Source organism: Carlito syrichta, unplaced genomic scaffold, assembly GCF_000164805.1.
Source record: "Carlito syrichta isolate Samal-C Ts95f unplaced genomic scaffold, Tarsius_syrichta-2.0.1 Scaffold305231, whole genome shotgun sequence".
NCBI classification, from domain to species: domain Eukaryota; kingdom Metazoa; phylum Chordata; class Mammalia; order Primates; family Tarsiidae; genus Carlito; species Carlito syrichta.
In genome coordinates, this window is record NW_007249327.1 from 447,417 (window position 1) to 468,453 (window position 21,037).

A 21,037-nucleotide genomic window follows, 5' to 3' on the forward strand; every position below is an offset into this window, starting at 1 on the left:
GTTATATTAATGAGCTCTGATCATTTTACTTTATAATATTAGTCCAAGAAGAAAGTAAATGGATTTAAAAATATGAGTTTCCCTTTTTAATTTCTAAGGAAATGTTCTTTTGGAGAAATTGACAGTGTCAAGACAGGCCCACCCATTTGGTACATTCCCTTCCTTATTCTCTATTCAATTTCTAATCCCAGCCATTCTGAACTAAAGAGACATGGATATCAAGTTGTATTGTCTTAGAGTGTCATCTCTGTACCATTTACTCTTTACAAAGTAAATATTAATGTTAAGCCAGCCTGGACCCAAGAATTTCACGCTACTGGTACAGGTTTAGGTCTCTTCTTCCCTTTCCCCTTTACTCCCACCTTTGTTCAACAAAATTAAGCAAGCATCCATTATATGCCAGGTACTGCATTCTATTGTGGGTAGATGAAATGGATGTACAATTGATATGAAGGACAAGGAGGTTAGAGGATAAGATTTCTGAGAGGGAGAGAGTGTATTAGTTATTTAGGACTGTTGTAGCAAATTTCCAACAAACAAACTTGGTGTCCTAACAAGATTGCGTGTGTGTGTGTGTGTGTGTGTGTGTGTGTGTGTGTGTGTGTAAGTTCTGGATATAAAAAGTCCAAAATCAAGATGGTCAGGGCCACATTTCCTCTGAAAGTTATAGGAATGAATCCTTTCTTGCTTCTCCCAGCTTCTAGTGGCCCCAGGTGTTCCTTGGCTTGTGGTTGCACTACTCTAATCTCTGTCTCCAAATTCATATGACCCTCTCTGTGTCTTCAATCTCTCTCTTTTCTCTTATAAGAACATCATTCACTGGATTTAGGGACTACCCTAAATCCAGAAGGATTTTTCATCTTGAGATTCCTAACTGACTAAACCTGCATTGCAAAGACCCTGTTTCCAAATAAAGTCTCATTCACAGGTTCCAGATGGATATATCTTTTGGAGATCACTATTCAAAATGCTACAGGAAGCCAATTCCAGGTAAGACCATTAGAGAAGTCTTAATAAAAAGAGACAACCTTTATTTTCAGACATGTAGAAGAAAGGTCTTTATAGGTGGAGGTAAAAATCATGAGGATAAGTACAGGACAATGGAAGGGTTGGGGCAGGAGTGGGATTAATGTAGGGTTGTATGGAAATCAGCTTACCTTGGCATAGAATGTAGAGGGCAGAGCTGTGAGGGACAGGTTTAAGAAGATGGACAGAGATCATATTATAACTGTTGGCCTGGGGAAGACTGAACACTAAAATCAGATAGGAGCTTGTGAAAGTGCTTATAGGAGAGAGATAATGAAGATTTGATTTAGGGCAGTAGCAAAATGGCCCGACAACTTGTAGATACCATAGATGGAGGGAACAATGTGCACAAGAGCACTGAGGAGAAGGAGGCAAAGATGATGCCCAAATGTCAAGCCTGCATGACTAGGAGTTTGGTGAAAGTGATTTTAAAAAATAAGCAACAAAGGAGGAAAAGCAAGTTTGAGGCAAAGTTATATAATATGACATTGGAGAGCCAGGCAGAAATGATCCTCAAACCAGGTAAGATTTCAGGACTTGAGTTCAGGAGGGCATAACGGACTGATGATTTGAGTGTCTTTTATGTAGAGTACTCTTAAAGGCCCTTAGATTGGCTGAGGCAGCCAGGGGAAAGTTTATGGTGCTGGAAAGAAAGCAAGAACAAAGAGACCGACCGTTGTGGACTTCCTAATCTGGGGGTAGGGATGGTGTGGGATAGGAGGAACAAAAACCGGGAAAGAAGGTGAGGTCATGGCAGCAGAATTCAGAGCAGTTGACTCCTATTTTTTGAAGCCAAGCAGGAAGGTGTCAGGAAAGAGAGACTGGTTTGGGGTTCTGAAAATGTTTTAGAAATGGATGGTGGTAATGAGTGCACAGCATTGTGAATGTATCTAATGTCATTGAACTGTACACTTAGAAATGGTTAAATGGCAAATTTACTATTATATGTATTTTAACACAATTTGAAAAAATAATAAAGAAATATACCAAAAAAAGTGGGACAGGGCCAGGTGTGGTGGCTCGAGTTTGTAATCTCAGTGCCTTGGGAAGCTGAGGCAGGAGGATTACTTGAGGCCAGGAGTTTAAGACCACCTTGGGCAACTCTCTACAAATACTACTATTACTACTACTTCTACTACTACTACTAATAATAATAATAATGTTTTTAGCTAGGCATGTTGGCTTGCACCTTTAGTCCAAGTTACTAAATGGCTGAGGCAGGAGGATGGCTTGAGGCCAGGAGTTCGAGGCTGCAGTGAGCTGTGATTGTGCCACTGCACTCCGGTCTGGGTAACAGAGTGAGATCCTGTATCTTAAAAAAAATGTTGAACTGATAAACAATATCACATCTTATAGGGGTAACTGGGAAGAGAAAGCAAACCACTTTAAAAATATTTGCCCGAGAGAACCATGATTAGAAAGGTCATTTGTTACCACTCAATCACCTTGCTTTATTTGGCATTTTGCAAAACATATTGGCACAGTGGGTTACTTACTGTGGTGTATATCTTGACATTATAAAAAGATTCATGGGGTTGTGAATGCATGGCTTCCTTAGAGTCAAAGTGGTCACACACATTGGAGCAGGAGAAGATAGCTATGAGATATGTTTCTAGAAGTAGAGTTTCAATGCTGATAGATAATAATATGCTAATTGTTGTAAAGATAGAGTGGCAGTTTCTTTAAGACTTTGACACCGTCTCTGGATTGATACAACAGCTGCACCATATTGGGAAGCTACATTCTGTCTTGGCAGATGAACTGTGGCAGTCGCTAGCAGATATCTTTTGTGGCATACTGAAATATCAGTTTGACTCTAACTTTTTTTTGATGTGTTGGTTGGCATTGCCCATAGGAATGAGCATTTGCACCATAAGTAAATTTCAGCATGGTCCTATTAGATGTATTGTAATAAAATATGCATTTCCCCAAATAGATCCTATTTAAAAATAATTATTCAAGGACAATAGAATATTAATTGACCTCAGGTGAATTACAAGTATATGACAAGAGTTTAGTAGTTTTGTTTGTGTGTACGTGTGTGTGTGTGTGGTGTGAGTACTCCAGAATGTTGGAGGAACAGGAAAAAGATAGTGATAACCTCTCTATGCCTCAGTTTCGATTTTTTCATCTGTAAAATGAGGGGACTGGATCGATTAACCTCTGAGAGTACTTTCAACTGTAAATATTATGTGTTTCTAATATTGTGAAAAGAACGGCAACAGACATGCCTAAGAGTTTGAGATAAAGCTTTATATGCTTTCAAGTGGCAAATTGTTAGCTTAATGAATCTAAACTTTAAAAAGTCAAATATTTGATTAAGTGTATCATTAATCTGTTCCTATTAGGTGATTGAAACAACTTGTTTATTAATTTCCAGTTGGAAATATGTAAATTTGTAATTTAATTAAAATCCCATTATGTATTTTTTTTAAGACAAAAGGCACATTGATACAGAGTTTGATGAACAAGGCAAAGACAACACTATAGAATCAGTTCAGCTGCAAGGATGATAATCTGTTACCAGGCTCTGTGCAGAGGGAGAGTTGGGCCTGTGGCTAAGCTACCAGGCCCGCCGGAATTGTGGGGAAGCTTTTTATGGAATGTGAGTTTCCTTGCACACTGACATGCTGTCCTCAGTGAATCTGAAAATCAGAACTTTAGGAGTGAGAATCCTTCTCAAGATTATCAGCCTCTGGTCCTGAGACGTATCAGGTATTTGATCCACAATTCCTGAACCTGTGTGGGCCAAGCTAAGTTTGTCTCCCTGTGGGTAAAGATAGACTCTCCTTCTATGTATCTACTTCCCTATGGGCTCCCTAGGACATCGGCTCCATCTTCCTCAAGATGCCCTTCAGGGATTGAAAGTCAGAGTCCTATATGCCCCTAGTTTTGTCTTTTTTAAGGCAAAATATCCCCAGCCTTTTCAACAAGTGTCCACAGGATGGCATTTTGAGTGCACTCTGTTTTTCTTGAAGCTGATGCATTGCATTTTGCCTCGTTCTCCAGGGAGCACAAGACCTCAAATAAATATCCCCTGTGAGGAGTCTTACCAAGGCCTCTCTGGTCAGGGTCACCAATTAAATTTATTTTCTGTAGGGACCATAATGCAGTTCACTGAAGTGCCTTGATGTGGGAGGCGGTTTCCTACAAAACTTCCCAATAGTTACCCATTTCCCAGGAGCTGTTTAAGTCCTCTCTCTGGACTTAAAATGTTCTGGGTAAATGAGGGGAGCATCGATTCGGGAGATATAACAAATAACATTTGCCTTTGCCTTTGTAATGTAATTACTAGACATATGGGGAAATATTTTTCTTCTTTGTTTTCCTAAAGAACTTCTCTCGCTCTGGCAGGTGGGAAACACTGAAGGCCACCTGAGTACAGGCTCCAATGGTGTTCCTATGGTGAGAAATAGCTTGTCTCCCCCACTTTCGCCATCCCTACCCCTGCCTAAGTGTAGAACATTTAGAATATTTCTTTTGGGCATTCCTTCCATTGGCAATTGCAGACACATGACCTCTGCTGCTACTCTTGTGAACATTCCTGTTCCCAGGCAGCCTGTCCTCCTATTTACTTTTTATACTCATGCTTTTCGGCAGAAAGACAGGAAAAGCTGCTGGTGGAGGCCAGAATAGATGCATCCTTGCCAACTTTTGTAGGCCCCTCTCTCATGGCTGTTCAACAGATCTCTGGGGCAGCCTGACCTCTTCTTCACAGATATTATTCCAGACCTTTACTATCTCTGGGAGCCGAGGTCCTCCTCACTACCTCCTACCCAGGCAGATGAACTCATCTTCTATTTATCTGATAAGATCAAGGCCATTTGGCCATTTGGCATGAGTTTCATAACCTTTCTTCCTTTCCACCTGTCATAGTGACTCTTGCTGCTTCCAAGTATCTGTTGTTCATCAGCCCCTTCTCTCTTTCTACCTCAGGGGGAAAAGAATCCTTCTACCTTCCCAAATTGACCTCTCAATTCTTGCTCTGCTGTTGTTCTTGGATGCACAAGAGCAACAGGATGTTCTCTCCTCTTTTGGGATAAGGTTCAGGGTTCCAGAAAATTATGTTTATCTAAAGACTGAACACCAGAGAAACTATAGTCCAAGTAAAAGAAACAACTTCTCAGTCGAAGAATGTAGAGAGATTATGTTGCTAAATGATTTCTGATTAAATCCGTGAAAGAGAGGAAAATATTTTGCATAAGATAACTTTAAGAAAATTTTTAGAGTCAAAAAGATATATATCATATATATATATATATACACACACACACACACACACACACATATATATGTATGTATATATAAACACATATATATATATATATAGCTGTCAAGCACATATATAAGAGACAAGGACAAGGCCCAAGCCTGACTGATTGGACTAGAAAAGATACAGCAAGATATTTTCAGATCTAGACAGTCCAGTAAGCACACAGACAGTTCAAAGAAAAATTATCCAAAGGGGCCAACTCCATATGATCTTTGTTCCACAGACCAAAGAGCCCACAGACAACAGAGAAACAAAAGGGACCAAATGACTGTAGAATGAGTTGTGGGATACCCTTTTGCTAAGGAGATCATTCTGGACTGAAGTTAAGCCACTTTTTTATTCTCAGCTCCATTGAAAGTTGGGGGGAGGAGGACATGACCCAGAACCCGAGTCAATGAGAAACTGTCTCATGACGGTCTTTCAGAGGAGATAGGTAACTACATTTGGATGCCGGGCATCTGCTCATGTTTTGGGAGATTACAAGACATTCCACTAAGACTCAAATCAGCTATACTTCTGATTATGTGGGTATGCGCAAGGTCACCAGAGTGTCATGCCAGAGCCATGCCCCAACAATAGCAAGAGACCAGGTAAGGCATAGATGAATATTGTAGTGTCTCAGTGTTTATTTAAAAGCCTACCCCTGTAAAAAGAAGGACTCTATGGAAATGCAACCATTATTTTTGGTTTTACTGGTCTATGAACTCAGTAGTGAGAGACCAAAAGACTAATTTCTACTGAACTTGAATGCTAACTTAATAATCAAATAAATACCTTCATGTTTAATGCTTAAGCAGAATTTCATTAAAATTTCTTTGACGTTAAGCCAAATTTTGAAGTGAATTGGAACTGGTTTGCATTTCTTAAATTGGTCTTTCTTTGGAAATAATGAAAAAGTGTTAGAATCTTGGCCGAATTCCAATGACTGTGACTCAACTTGTTAAAGTTAAATTTTAATATTTACACATTACATAGTATAATATTTATACTAGGCAACAGATTGGGAGTGTAGAATTCAAAATAGGATACACTTTGACTTGGAATTACAGTATGGTAGTCATTACACCCAGAGAATTGAGGGTTATCTAATACTGAGACTGGAGCAGCACAAGCAAAGAATTTTGAAATATAAACACTGCTAAGCGTGCAGTTCTAGCTTGCACTTGTGTGCTGGATTTCATGACAATGTGTGCTTTGTACACTGACTGATCATCGATTTTACTGTTATTGAGATACTTAGAGGAAAGTTGGCTTGTACATGACACCATCTACTAGCTTGGATGATTAGGAAGTCAGTGAGACTGTCAGCAACTACTCTGAACATGTCAGGAGCCAAGCTGGCTCATGGTTGGAAGGTAGGGGAAGTTACACAAAGATGAATGCAATCATAGAATCCCAGAATTTAAAAATTGCTTAGGATACTGGAAGTGCTCCAGTATAAGCTCCCTGATTTACATGCGAGGACACTGAGGCTTAGTAGGGTTAAATGATTAGCTTGAGGTCACTGAGCTAGATGGAAACATGTCTCCGCCACCAATCCAGCCAGCTTTACCAACCCCCAGATGGAAACTCACATGTGCTTTTCTGAGGTCGATATACTTGCAGATATGCAAATAAATAATAGAGAAACTTCTGGATCTCACATTGTTAGTTTTTTTTTTTTTTTGGCAATGATGTTGTGGAGGGTATTCAAGAGTCAACTGGAGTGTAGAGTGCAACTGGCTGATATTTCAGTTCCTTTCAAAACCCTCAAAGTCAGGGTTCCAGGAATGCTGTGGAAGAGAAGCAGCAAATACAAGGCAGTGTAGTAAGGAGCGCTCAGATCTAGGACTGAGAGGGGAAGGAACTCAACATAATACCCCTTCTCAATCAGTCCCATCCATGTCCAAAGAGATCAATGGACCAATCTGTGAGGTCCCGGGCACCCTGAAGCTCATCTTACACTTGTCAGAAACAGAATTTTACGTAATGAGGGGAACATGGGATAGTTTTACTACATGACTTCTGTGGCCTCTGTGATACTCTGATATAAATCTGCCTCACCTTTAAGTTGTGGATGTGCATTTGCAAGCACGTGCACATACACACACACACACACACACACACACACACACACACACACACACACACACACGCCTCATTAGCATTCACTGCACTGTAATATTCAACCATATAGTTGGTTTAATAGCGTCAGGTTGTGCCCACAAGATAAAATTGAGACAACTGATTACAAAGAAAGCATTCTGTCAGTCACTTGGCCATTTAGTCTCCACATTCTTCTTTATTTAATACTTCTCTCTGCCTTGTGCCAAACCATGGGCTTTCTCTGGAGGGCTTCCAAGTTACTTCTTTCCTAAACTAATCCTACACAGTCTGGAATATGACAGCCTTTTCACATAGAGTGGATTGCTTGCAGACATTAAGTCCTGTTAAGTTTTTAGTGATTCATGAGCTTTTTAAAGGAAACTTCCCACACTCATTGTATCTGTGCGGCTTCCTGTTTACAAACCACAGGAGTAGAGGAATGCCTTTTTCTCTTCCTCTTTTACCTTCCCCGTTCTTCCATGAAACAATAAGCTGAGAGCACTGAATAGGGGTTGAGAAACCCAAAGAACGGAACAGAGAAAAGAACATTAAATAAAGAGTCAGGAGTCGTGGGCTCTGGTCCAAGTCATGCCGCTGACCAGGTTGATGCCATTGGGCAGCCCACTTCCCCTCCTTAGACTTGATCTTCCCCATAATAGAAAATGACGGCTTTGATCTTGATACCCTCTAATGACCCTTTGATTGAAGGTTGTTTTCATGCTCAATTGTCTCCTGTTTTCATGTTCCTGGTTTAAACCACGATAAAGTGTTTTGCAGGTGTATGATGCCTTTCAGGATAATTTTGCTTCTGTTTGAAGATATATTGTCATCTCCATTGTTGTAATGACATTGAAACTTCATATTAATCAATAAAATGGATTGGTTAATGTGTAGGGTTTTATAAATGGGTAACCACAGCTTTCATATGACTGCAATATGTAAACATGACGAATCTGTCTTTCATTGCTCTGCTCAAGTAAAACCTAAGAGAGCAAGTGTGGCCCCACTTACGTAGAGCAATTGAATATCTAGCTATTTGAGGTAATTTACATGTCTTGTGTCAGTCTCTTAAGTTACTTGCGTATAAACAGAAACATTTCCAGGGTCATTTTTGGATGGTTATTCTTATTTAGTTTTACTGAGCAATGATACCTAACATTTCTACATAAGTAGGACCCTATCCTTGTTATCTCCCTCTCTCAAAGGCCTAGTGTAAAAGACACTTATTAACAACAAGGATAAAGGTAAATAACATGTATAAAGCAATTTACCTTCAACAGACATTTTAACATACCTTATGTTATTTGAGGGTCACAGCAATCCCCAGAGATGCTTACTGTGGAGAACAGTCAGCCTTGGAGAGCTGAAGTGACTCACTCCAACCCTCACAGTCATTAAATGACAGAGCAGGTGTGGGTGACAAAGGCCTTCAGGCTGTGCCCTGCCTCACCCAGTGGGCACTCTTCATGTGTGAGGAGCTTCTTGGAAGCGACATTGGAAAGTTTTATAAATCATTCTTGCACATTCATTCACCTCAGGAAGGATTTTGAAACCCTACTGTATGTCATGTAATGATTTGAGGCACTAAGAGGACAAAAGTGGATAAACTGTTATACCTGTGTTAGGCAAAATAATGCCCTCTCCAAAAATGTCCATGTCTAAATACCCAAAACTGGTGCATATACTACCTTACAAGGCAAAGGGGACTTCACAGATGTGATTTAGTGAAAGATCTTGGACCAATCAGATTATCCTGGATTATCTGGGTGGGTTCAGTGAAGTCACCAGGGTACTAAGAAAAGGGAGGCAGGAGTGCCAGAGTCAGGAAAGAATAGGTGATGACGGAAGCGGAGGTGAGAGAAAGAGAGATTTGAACCTCGCTCGGTGGCTCAGCCTGTAATCCCACGCCTTTGGGAGGCTGAGGTGAGTAGATTGCCTGAGCCTGCGGGTCCGAGACCCACCTGGACAGCGAGACCTCATCTCTACAATAATTCAAAAAATCAGCCGGGCGTGGTAGTGCATGCCTGTAATTCCGGCTACTCGGAAGGCTGAGGCGGAAGGATCGCGGAGCCCAGCAGGTCGAGGCTGTGGTGGCCGGCAGCGGCCACTGCACTCCAGTCTGGGCGACAGAGTGAGACTCCAACTCAAAAAAAAAAAAAGAAAAAGAAAAAAAGAATGAGATTCGGAGATGTTACCTTGGTAGCCTGAAGACGGGGAAAGGGATCACCAGCCAGGGAATGAAGGTGGCCTCTAGAAGCTGGAAAAGGCAAGGATATGGACTCTTCCCTAGAGCCTCCAGAAGGAATGTGGCTCTGAGTACACCTTGATTTTAGCTCAATGCGACCCATTTCAGATTTTTGATCTCCAAAACTAAAAGAGAAAAAAAATTTGGTTGTTTTAAGCCCTTACCTGTGTGATCATTTGTTATAGCAGCCCCAGAAAAATTTATGTAGTACCTGTTTCAAGGACTTCATCATAAATGTGGAAAAGTGGCAAGCAAACTGTTCCACTGGAGGGGCATAAGTGATTTTGAAGAGGAGCTACACAGTGCTGAGGAGTGAAGACTCTGAACACAGCCTGGACTGGAGGTGCAGTGTTAGGCAAGGCTTTCTCAAAGAGGCAGCAAGGAACATGAATCACAGATGTTTATACATTGCAGAAACTAGTAACTAGGGCACAATTTTTCTATGTGTCACTATGCCCAGGGTAGGGCCACTCCAGAGGAAAATGAATAATGGCCTTAGGATATGCATTAAAGAGTGGAGGACAGAGCAGAAGAGGACTCACCATTACTGCATATTCTTTTACCTGGCCCAGCATTGGCAATGACACCTCATCTGCTTCCATGGAGGAAGTAAGTTCATCAGGCTAACATTGATTATAGATTTTGTGAAATTTACATACATGCATTATATCTGACTGCGTATACATATAACTCTCTTACGATCCATCTAGTGCAACCCAGCATATATATCAGCATAATACTCAACATCCATTAACTTAGGGACACACTGGAATTTAAAACAGCTGAAGCTTGAAGTAGATCATCTCCTTTCTTTCTAGTCTGCGTTGGATCATACATTACGATGAATGGAGATAATTATTGGAGTATAATTCCTCTAGCCAATCAGTTCTCTAAGTAACAATAAATTATATTAGACTTCCAGTGTTACTTGAGCATGTCAAGGGCTATGGATCAATGGGTATCTGATACTTGAAAAGCTTCGGCATTCAGTTCTTGTTGAATCTGTAATTAACAAATGAAACTAAACTAATCATAGTAAATTGTTCATTTGGCTATATTCTTGTTGTTGAGCACATTGTGTGCGGAGGACCAAGAGTGTGAGCCTGTGCTCTTGTATGTCAAGGTGCCCATCAGCAAATGAATGCATCTATCAGGGCATGTGAATGGTGTGCTACCGTGATAAAACGATTCATCCTAGCAGGCTGCCGATTCATCTGGCTTGAACAGTATGTGTTAATCAATGATTGTTTTATATGAAAAAGCACAGTTTAATTTTACTACAGATTGGCTGGCAACTTTCCAAGAAAAGATCAGTAAACTGAGGAGTTCTAAAAGTAATGTGTGAAATGTATGTGAAATAGGTAGAAAAAAAACTCCTGTGTCTTATGTGAATCAAAATTCTTCTTAACTATTACAAGCACCTTAGGGGGAAAAACAGGCATAAAAGCCTTCAAAACTGCACAGAGTTGAGATTTAAAGACACAGTTATTGGTAGATTGACCTGCTCAATTATTCATTCTCTTTAATTTCTGTGCCTGAAAAAATGCCTTCATCGTGTAAAAGGAAATTTACATTAAGGCTGAAATAGTGCTTGGAATCTTTAGATATTTCAGAGATGGACATGTACTGGCTCCCACACACCAACACAATACCTGCGGTGCTCATTAAAAATATTGGGGACCACGATGTTCAGCAACTTAGTATAATTTTGTTTTACTAGTTTACTATGCACCAGTGATATTCAATTCAGTCTTTGCATTAATATGCTTATAATCTACAGTGCAGTGCCTCCATATGGTGCATTGGGTGGAAGCATATTAAACATATTACACAAACAGCTCAACACCTCACATATTATTGATCAACAATGCACCAATTAGACAATACACCAGTCATGAAAATAAACACTGGCATATGTGTCCAAGGTCTAGATGAAAATGGGATTGATGGGGACAAATGAAAATAGAAAAGAGGAGCTAATTAAACAGGACCACATGGGTTAGACTGTCGCAACGAATCCAAAGGCACAAAGTCTTTTATTGTCCTGAGGCAGAACACTGAAACCAATATTGTTTAAGTTTTAAGTGGCTTATTAAGGAGACCTAAAAAATATCTTTTTCAGCTAATACTGTCCAATAGGAATACAATGTGAGCTACAAACACAAGCCATATATGTAAGCTTACATTTTTCTGTAGTCTCATTAAAAAGAAATACAAAGAAACAGGTGCAATTAACAGCTTTTAGTTTAACCACTGTGTACAAAACATCATTTAAACATGTAGTCTGTATAAAATCATTAATTCTATATTTAATATTGTTCGCATACTTAGTATTTGCCATTCAGTGTGTATTTTATTCTTATAGCACAGCTCAGTACAGATTACACACTTTTCCAGTGCTCAGGTTGACTGGCAGCTACCATGTAAGACAATGCAGTTTGTTATTAGTCCATTCCAACTGTATCTTTTCCGCCTCCTTCATTCTATGCTTCTTTAGGTAAGTGATTCTTTAGAAGGTTGTGAAGGTGTAGCTGAATGTATAAACTGCAGAGACAGAGCCTCAGTAGTCTAGGGCCTTGAACAGGGTCACATGATCTGTAAGTGGTAGAATCACTCTCTGAGATATTTCCACCACACGACCTGACCACGTTTTTCCAAATTCCATCTTGCATGTGTCCTTCCATCTCATTGTTTGCCACAAAGGCACAATGATGAACTGTTGACTAGTCAATAATAATGGTGACCCACAGAAAGCTATCCCCTACAAACCTTAAAATAAGGCTCCTTTGCATTATTTTATTAATACTAATATATCTAATATTAATATATTTATGCATTATTTTGTACTTAGGAACTCCTTCTGTTTTCTGGATAAATAGAATTCGAAAGCCTTTTACAATCAGAGCACAGAGTGGTATTGTAAAAGAGAAAACTGCATCTGGACTCAGACAACTTGTGTCCATATTCTGGTTTTCTGGTTTAGCCCCTTCTTTACCTGAGTGACAGTGAGCACTAAATAGTTAGTTCTTCCAGGTCTCAGTGCCTTCATCTGTGAAATGGGAGGTCAGAGTGTCTGTCCAGCTTATTTCTCAGGATTACTGCAAGTTTCATATAACATTATATTTATGTAAGGAAGTGCTTAACGAAGTGAAAAGTACCAAGCAAATGTAAGAGTTTATTGCTTTTTAAAAGAGAAGCAACATTTTAAAATTCTTGTATACCCCAGATTCATTTACTGACTTATTTTATGATGACGTTGATAATGTGTGAATTCACTCACTTTGCAAAAGACGTTAAACCGTTACAGATAAGGCTAAACCCTTCTCAATGAACCCCCAGCCTCTCCCCTCCACCATGTAACTACCAACTGCTAGTCTGCTTGATACAGGCATTTGGTCAAGGTGAAAACATTTGGATTAAAGTACAACACTAGGTATGAGACAAGCAGCAGTTGAGGTGCACATATACTTTTTGTCTAGGAAGGGATTTATTTATTTATTTTTCCTTTATTTGAAAGATATGGGGTACTATTCAGGGTTAGGTATACAAACACTGATTATGTGGGTACACTTGTTGATGAGGTGTGTCCCTCCCTCCCCTGGCAGATTCCCTCAACTGCCAATCCCACTCCCCTTTCCCTAGCAGTTTCCAGCTACTGCCAATCTCTTTCTTACAGTATTATGATAATTGTTCAAGGTCCGCTGCTTAGTGAGAACGTACGATGCTCTGTTCTTTGTTTCTGTGACAGATCACTGAGTGTGATAGACTCTAAATTCATCCAAGTTGCTGCGAAGTTCATGTTTATCCTTCTTTATGGCTGTGTAATATTCCATCACACATATTTTTGAAGGAACAATGGTGCTGCCACATATAATGTACCTATTGTGTGTGTGTGTGTGTGTGTGTGTGTGTGTGTGTGTGTTAGGTTTTATGTGTAGTGTGTATGCAGTGCCAAGACTTTGGAATGGGTTACACGCTGGTGGGTAAATCCCCCGGATCCATACTAGATGCATAGGATAAACCTGGATCTCACATAGAGCCAGAGAGAGAGAGAGAGAGAGAGAGAGAGAGAGAGAGAGAGAGAGAGAGAGGAGAAGGAGAAGGAGGAGGAGGAGGAGGAGGACGAGGATGAGGACGAGGAGGAGGAGAAGGAGGAGGAGGAGGAGGAGGAAGAAGAAGAAGAGAAGAAGGAGAGAAAAGAAGAAAGAAAGAGCAAGAAGAAGAGGTAGAAGAAAAGAGAAGAAAGAAAGAGCAAATATTTTATTTTTTATATTAAGTGGCAGGAATGTGGGCTGTTAAATCTACTGTGACAGTACCTGGTGTAGAGAATTTTCTTTTTATTCAATAAGGATAGTAGAAGGGAAGAAAAATATGCCACCGAACACTATCATGGCACATTAAATAGTACTGATGATAATGCTTATAATGATGATAGAAACAGGAGCTACTATTTGGTCAATGATAATAATGTTAGCCTATAATCCCAGCTCTTTGGGAGGACGGAGCAAGTGGATTCCTTGAGCCTACGGTTTCGATACCAGCCCGGGAAACTTGGCGGGACCTTGTCTCTAAAATAAATAAATTTTAAAAAAATTAGCCAGGCATGATAGCGTGCACTTATAGTTCTGGCTACTTGGAAGACTGAGGTGGAAGGATCGCCAGAGCCCAGCGGGTCGACTTGGGGGTGGCCGTGAGTGCACCACTGCACTCCAGCCTGGGCAAGAGTGAGACTCTGACTCAAAAAAAGAAAAGAAGAAAAATTAAAGTATTAATTTGCAAGACATTGTCCATTTTCACTTATTGGTCTTCAGAGAGCAAATGCAAAATGGCAGAAAGATTTTAATAAAAATAGCAAACATACCTAGAATAAACATTGTTAACCAAATCACTATCTGTTATCATTTTCATGTATTGTGTTTCAAAAGATGAGCTTGTTGTTTTAATTTGCTTTTTAAACACCACAACAGGGTCTCCAAGCATTTAAATGAACAGAAATAGTTCATTAGGACAGAAGGAAACTATCTGAATATATCGGTCACAACTTGCTTGCGAGCATTTCTGACAGCAGCCCTCTGTTGAAGAGAAAATTGCACAAATTGCCAGTTATTATCATTTTTAATAAATAAGCCTTCTATCTTCTCCCTGTCTCCCTCTGGCTTCTATGTGATTGTGTTCAACAAGCATATTTTCAATGGGACCATTTCTATTACTGAGTGATTGAGCTCTGATTTACACATCAATTACCCACCTTCATGGAGATTTTCATGCTCCCCTAGCTGACATCAATGAAGCATAACTGCGTAAATGCTTTATTTCATACCAGTTTTGGATAACTGAGACTGATAACTAATCATTTCAAGAGACAATGTGCTATAATACAGGAAACAATAAATGCTTCCCTTCTAAAATCTCATCTATTCTTTATGAGCTCGCCATTCGAATGCTTATCTCTGTTGTCCATTTCTTTTTTGCAAGGATCTTCTCTTCACTTCACAAGTGAAATTAAAGCTTTTGCATTGATACAAGTGTGTGCAAAGATCAAATTTGCATTTTCCAGCTTTCCTGAAGAGCAGAAATTCTTACTGCTTTTTTACCAGTATTGTAGACCAATTTCACCAAACATCCCCTGGACAATCCACTGGACTGAACTTGGCTGCATCTTTAATCTCTTGCTCACTCTTCCATGTTTGTCTCATGGGATCATCTTTAATGCCACTTGGTTCATGTGGACTTGAACAGGCTGTGGTGCAGAATGTGAACTCTTCCATTGCCCAAATCCCAGCTGGAATACAGCTGCCTAATGTTGCTTCCTAAGCCAACCTGAACATGTTCCCAAGGCTCTTTGTTCCTACAGTAATAGCATGTGATACTCTGCAATGCAATTGTTTTGCAATGGATTCGCCTCTCCTTCTGGGCTGTGAAAAGCTTCTCAAAAGCTGATACTATGACTTTTTTTTCTAAGCACTGAACATGGTGCCTGACATGACGTAGACACCCAGTTAGTGTTTGTTGATTAAATAGACAAATTAATATATTAATTAATAGATTTGTCAACATTTGTCAGTGAACTTGGGCAGAAAAAAATATGTTAGACTGTCATTTGTTCATTCATTTAGTCAAAAATATTTATTTCCAGCTGAATATTGAGCTTGGCATATTTCCAGATAAATGGGAAACAGAAATACGTTCTTCCTCTCTGGTGACAGTTTCATTTAACACCCACAAGTTCTCTCAGACAGAGCAGGAAAAAGGGAAGAAGACTGAGCTGGAAAGCCAAATGAGAGTTGTGCTGGAGTAGAAGGAAGAAGAATGGATAGTGTGAAGAATGGAGTAAAAATGCAAATCCTAAGGGCTAGGTGATCTCCACTGGCTTAGGAAAGTAGTCTGTGGGTACATTCATTTGCTAGATTGAAATTAAGGTTTTGGCAGTGTTCCTTCCATCTGAGGGCTATTGGAATTGTTTCACTCCAGTTTCTAGTAGTTTGTTGGCAATCTTTGGCATTCTTTGACTTGTAGAAGCATAACCTTGATCTCTGCTGTCACCTTCACATGGCGTTGTCTCTGTTTTCGCATTTCCTCTTCTTATAGGGACATCAGTCATATAGGACTAGGGACCTACCCTAATCCAGTATGGCCTCCTCTTAACTAATTACATCAGCAATTACCCTATTTCCAAACAAGGTCACATTCTGAGGTACTGGGGGTAAGGATCACAATATGGAGATTTGGGAGTTCACACGATTAAACTCATAGCTACCCTGGGTCTCGTGAGGCACCTTCTCAGGGCAGGAGGAAGAAGTGTAACCCAGGGAAGAGCCGCACCTTTCTCCATGTAAGAAAACATGACAGTTTGCAGAAGGCAGGAAAAAGTAGGCTACGCCAAGGCTCTTTGCTGCTGCCCTGCACTCATGCTCAGCCCAGGACTCTGTGGGGTGCACCATGGAAAGAGGCAAGGCCAAAAGGTTAAGCCTGCAGGGGGTAGAATTTGCCTGGGTAGAAATTAGTGAGTGCAGGTGGATCAAAGGGTTTGGTGAGACGTGAAAACAGAGTCAGCTTAAAATTGTCAATTATAAACTGCTCCTTAAGGGCACTAATTTCCTTAGTTTAAAAGTAATTAAGAATACTATTTTTGAAAAAATATTGTTTTAAATTAAGTAGTTATTGAAATTGCCTTGCTTATAGCTAACTGAAAATAAAACACCTTTTAAAATTGTCATTTATGAGAAGCCAGAAGGTTATATTAAGACTTTGACTTGGAAAAGAATTCCTGTTATTTAATGGGCACAGAGAGGAAATACTTCAGGTAACTTTTTCCTAATTTGAAAGACAGAGCTGTTCTGTGTAGCTTGGCTGCAGAAGCATCTGGTATGGAGTTTGGGACGTGGCAGATGGGATGAAGCCAGGACACACTGGGACAAGACAAGGGCTCATGAAGACCAGAGAGCCAAGCCAAGCCTTGTGCCACTGGCCACTGAGGAGGGCACCATACCTGCCTCAGCAGAGGAGGACCACAGAAAGGCAGGCCAGAGTGTGGGGAGAGAGGAGCAGGTGGAAGAAGAGGAAGAGAATAATGACGATGACAGCAACAACATAATTGATGACATCGACTGTGGACTTCTGAGTTGTCCCATAGATTCCACAAATCGAATCTTGCCTCAAGCCAGAATCTAAATAAGCCACAAGAACTTTAGAGCCTTCACAACTACTCAGAGCTTGCCAGTGCCTCTCTGCCTCTTCTCCCAGGGACCCCTGGAACCATTTCTGATTACGGGAAGCATACTTGCGTTCTCTTGAAGTAAATCGAGATTTAGATCAAGCAACTGCTTAAAACTCAGCAATAGCGTCAACTCTGATTAATTTAGAGAGAAGATTATAATGAGATAGGTTCAAGTTGACAGTAAAGGATGCATGAACAAATACTGGAAGAAGCATAAATAGGAAGATATAATAATTGTTACCTCTGATTGACAATGAGGCGCAGGGTGGATGCTGACAACAGTAGAAGAAGAAGTGAGAATATTTTGTATCATTTTGATTTTTATATACTGTATTTTAGATTTGTGAACCTATTCAAAATGCATAAAATATAAATGAATAGTTTTACTATATTCACTCTCAGGTTACGTATTTCCTTGGTTTATGGTATCCATTCACGATCCCTCCTAGTCTTCAGGAAGTCTTTTGGTAAACTCCTGGGTCATGCAGCTGTTTTCAGCTCTCTTGGTTTTGGCCTTGTTGAATGTGAGGTGCTTACCAAGTCACTTGTTTCTGTTACAGATGAGTCAATGAGCCAAACGGAGTGATAGTGAAGTCTCATTTTTAATGACTAGGTCAGAATGAAAGTTATTTTTAAATGACTTTTTATAAAAAAAATGAAAATCAGACATGTAACCTAAGAAAATACTACAAGAACAGAAAAGAAACTCAGGGATCCTTCGACACCTATTGTGCAATAAAGTCTCTGGCAGTGGGGTATGTGCATATGGAAAAGGGGGATAATGCTTGACATGAGGTTGAAGGAGATACAATCAAAGAGTCCATAGCCATAAAGGGATATCTGACCCATTTTGGACTGCTCAGGAGAAGAGGGAAGTGGCAGTTGTTGGAGAAATAGACATCCCTCTCATGCAACCAGGGATATTGGACCGTATCTCCTAGCCAACAGTTATAGTGCATGAGGACAAAAGAATTTAATTTCACCAGAGAGGCTGCTTTTAGAGTACATTTAACAGGCTTTTAGTAAGTAGTTGACATGCTGAGTACTACTGCAGGCAGATGGGAACCTTTGGGTTGCTACAGTCATGGACATTCCATATAAAAGTAACATTTCCATTAAAATAAAATCCTCTAAAAATGGTGTTTTAGTGCGCTTTTACAATATTGTTGATAATCAATATCCATTTTAGTGTCTACTTGTGCTTGCTGTTCTGAGAAGAATCTATACCAAACTCGCAAGAGCCCCTTACAAGATGAGACAGTCTACATCGAGTTAAGAGTTTAGACATACTCTCTGGATCAATTGCACCAAGACTTTTGTGCAAGCAAAGCTTAAATATGTGAATGCGTCTCTCTATGTGTGCGCTTCTCTTCTGTAAAAAAGACTAGCATTGTCTCTATGACCAAGAGAGTGGCCTCTGGTTTCTGATAGCCTCACCAAACTCCCTGTACTTCTTACTGATTATATAGTGTTGAGCATGTTAACCTCCTTGGGTTTCAATTTCCTCATCAGTAAAATGAGGATGATAGTTTTGTGATGGTTAAATAAAATAATATTAATATAATACCTGGAACTGTGTCTGGCATGGAACAAGGGATCAACAGATAGTAGCTATCGATGTTATTGTTGTTATCATTGTTCTGCACAACATGCCCGTTCTTCTAATAACTGCTTTCATCTTCAAGGCATTTTCCCCAACATATATCATCAGTGTAGATCTCTGCCAATAGAATACATCAGCTCCTTAAAAGTGTCTGGTCCTTCATTTACCTTCATGTAATGAAGAGTTAAATGATCTGCTCAGGTTAAGCCCATCAGATTTAAGAACACCTTAAATTTTGGAGCCAAATAAAGAAGTTTATCTATGAATGATTGTCATGGGCCAAGACCATAAGTTGTTTTACATGGGATATGTGAGACTCACCCTGGGAGATTCTGATAAAATTGGTCTAATGTATGACCTGCATGTGGGGATTTGTAAAATCCTTCTTGGGTGATTCCCATGGACAGCCAAAATTGAGAATCAGGTTATAGAATAAATATGTATAATATTTTAAATTAAGTAGTTATTATTTTAAAATTCGTGTCAATATTAATTTGTGAATTAAGCTTGTAAATTGACCAATTTGGCACATGTGTCCCAAAGATCATACTTGGGTCTTTAGAGAAAAATTTGTAAAGAATATCTAATGAAACATAATTTACCCTAATCTTTTACTAGAAAGACTTTAGACTTCAGCAATCATGAAATTTGGCTATAATTTTTATAGGATAAAGAGACCTCATAAAAGCTATAAAGAGATTTACATATAGCTTTATCAGGGTGCCAGTAATCTCATCCGTTAAATGTGAGCAGCCATTAGTAGTTTACAGAAGCATTTCTCATTCACTATCATGTTTAACCTCTGCACTAAGCGCATGGAGAAGATAAAGGTTATCCCCACTTATGAATGAGAAAACCAAGGCTTACAAATATAAAGAGATTTATTAATGATCAAACATCTTGTAAGGGAAAGAAATAGAGCCTGTCCCATATCATCTGAATCTGGAAACCATCATTTTTGGACACACTTAGCTTCTTTAAAGCTTTTCACTTGGTCACAACAAAACCTATTTCATTGATTGCTGTCAGGTTAGTTTTTTACTATTCCTAGATTATTAAATTATCTTTGCAGTTTGAGTATTTGGTATTTGATAGAGAGATGACAACATCATCTTGGGTGTTTGATAGGCCAGTCAAAATAATTTTGTCTAAAGCCTAAGCTTAACATCTTTTTTTAAAAAATAAAGTACATTTTTCTTATGACATCTGTATTGGATATTGCATATTTATGTACAGAAAGGCTCTTTGAGTTTACCTGTAGGATATGGTAAGTGACTTAAAAATCTCTGATCTTAAGGAGTGATCGAGAGGCATAGAAAATCCCCATGAAATTATTAGAAATAAACAAAATTGAACCTTCTTTTTAATATTAAATTATATTATATTATGTTTTTCTTTTAATTTTTTTTTACTTTAAAGTTGGGGGGTACAATTCACACTGAGACACCACCTAACTCCAGTCAGGATGGCTATCATCAATAACTCAAAAAATAACAGATGCTGGAGAGGACGCGGTGAAAAGAGAACACTTCTACTCTGTTGGTGAGAGTGTAAACTAGTATAGCCTCTGTGGAAAAAAGATTGAACCTTTGTAATGAGCATGGTAATTCATAGGACCAGGTAGAATATTAATCAGCTATAAAAAAAATTATGTACTGATCCATGCTACAACATGGGTATACCTTGAAAACCGTATGCTCAGTGAAATAAGCCAGGCACAAAAGTTCACATATGATGTGATTCCATGCATATGAAGTATCTAGAATAGGCAAATTCATTCAGCGAGAAAGTAGATTAGTGGTTGCCTAAGGCTAGAAAGACTGCCTGGCGGCATGATACATATAGGGTATAGAGCTTCTTTTGAGGTTGATGAAAATATTCCAAAATAATATGGTGATGGTTATAAGACTCCATGACTATACTAAAAAAATACTGAATTTGCACACTTTAAATGGGTAAAATTTTATGATACATGTATTACATATGAATATAGCTGTTATTAGTAAAAAGAGAGGACTAGAAGAGAGGGGGAGCAAGAGAGAAAGAAATAAGGTGGGAGTGATGACTCTTGGAGGTCTGCCTGACCTC

General features: G+C 39.4%; 1 protein-coding gene across 1 annotated transcript in view; it reads left to right on the forward strand.

Annotated features, from left to right (window-relative positions):
• Positions 1 to 1,328: 1,328 nt before the first annotated feature.
• The window catches only part of LOC103263714 (AF4/FMR2 family member 2-like), a gene marked incomplete at its 3' end in the record, with an annotated part of 38,011 nt that continues 18,302 nt past the window's right edge, over positions 1,329 to 21,037 (forward strand). Inside the window, exons 1-2 of the mRNA XM_021714107.1 lie at positions 1,329 to 1,548; positions 1,636 to 1,768. Of these exons, the coding sequence (XP_021569782.1) occupies positions 1,329 to 1,548; positions 1,636 to 1,768 (353 nt within the window). The remainder of the gene's footprint in view (positions 1,549 to 1,635; positions 1,769 to 21,037) is intronic.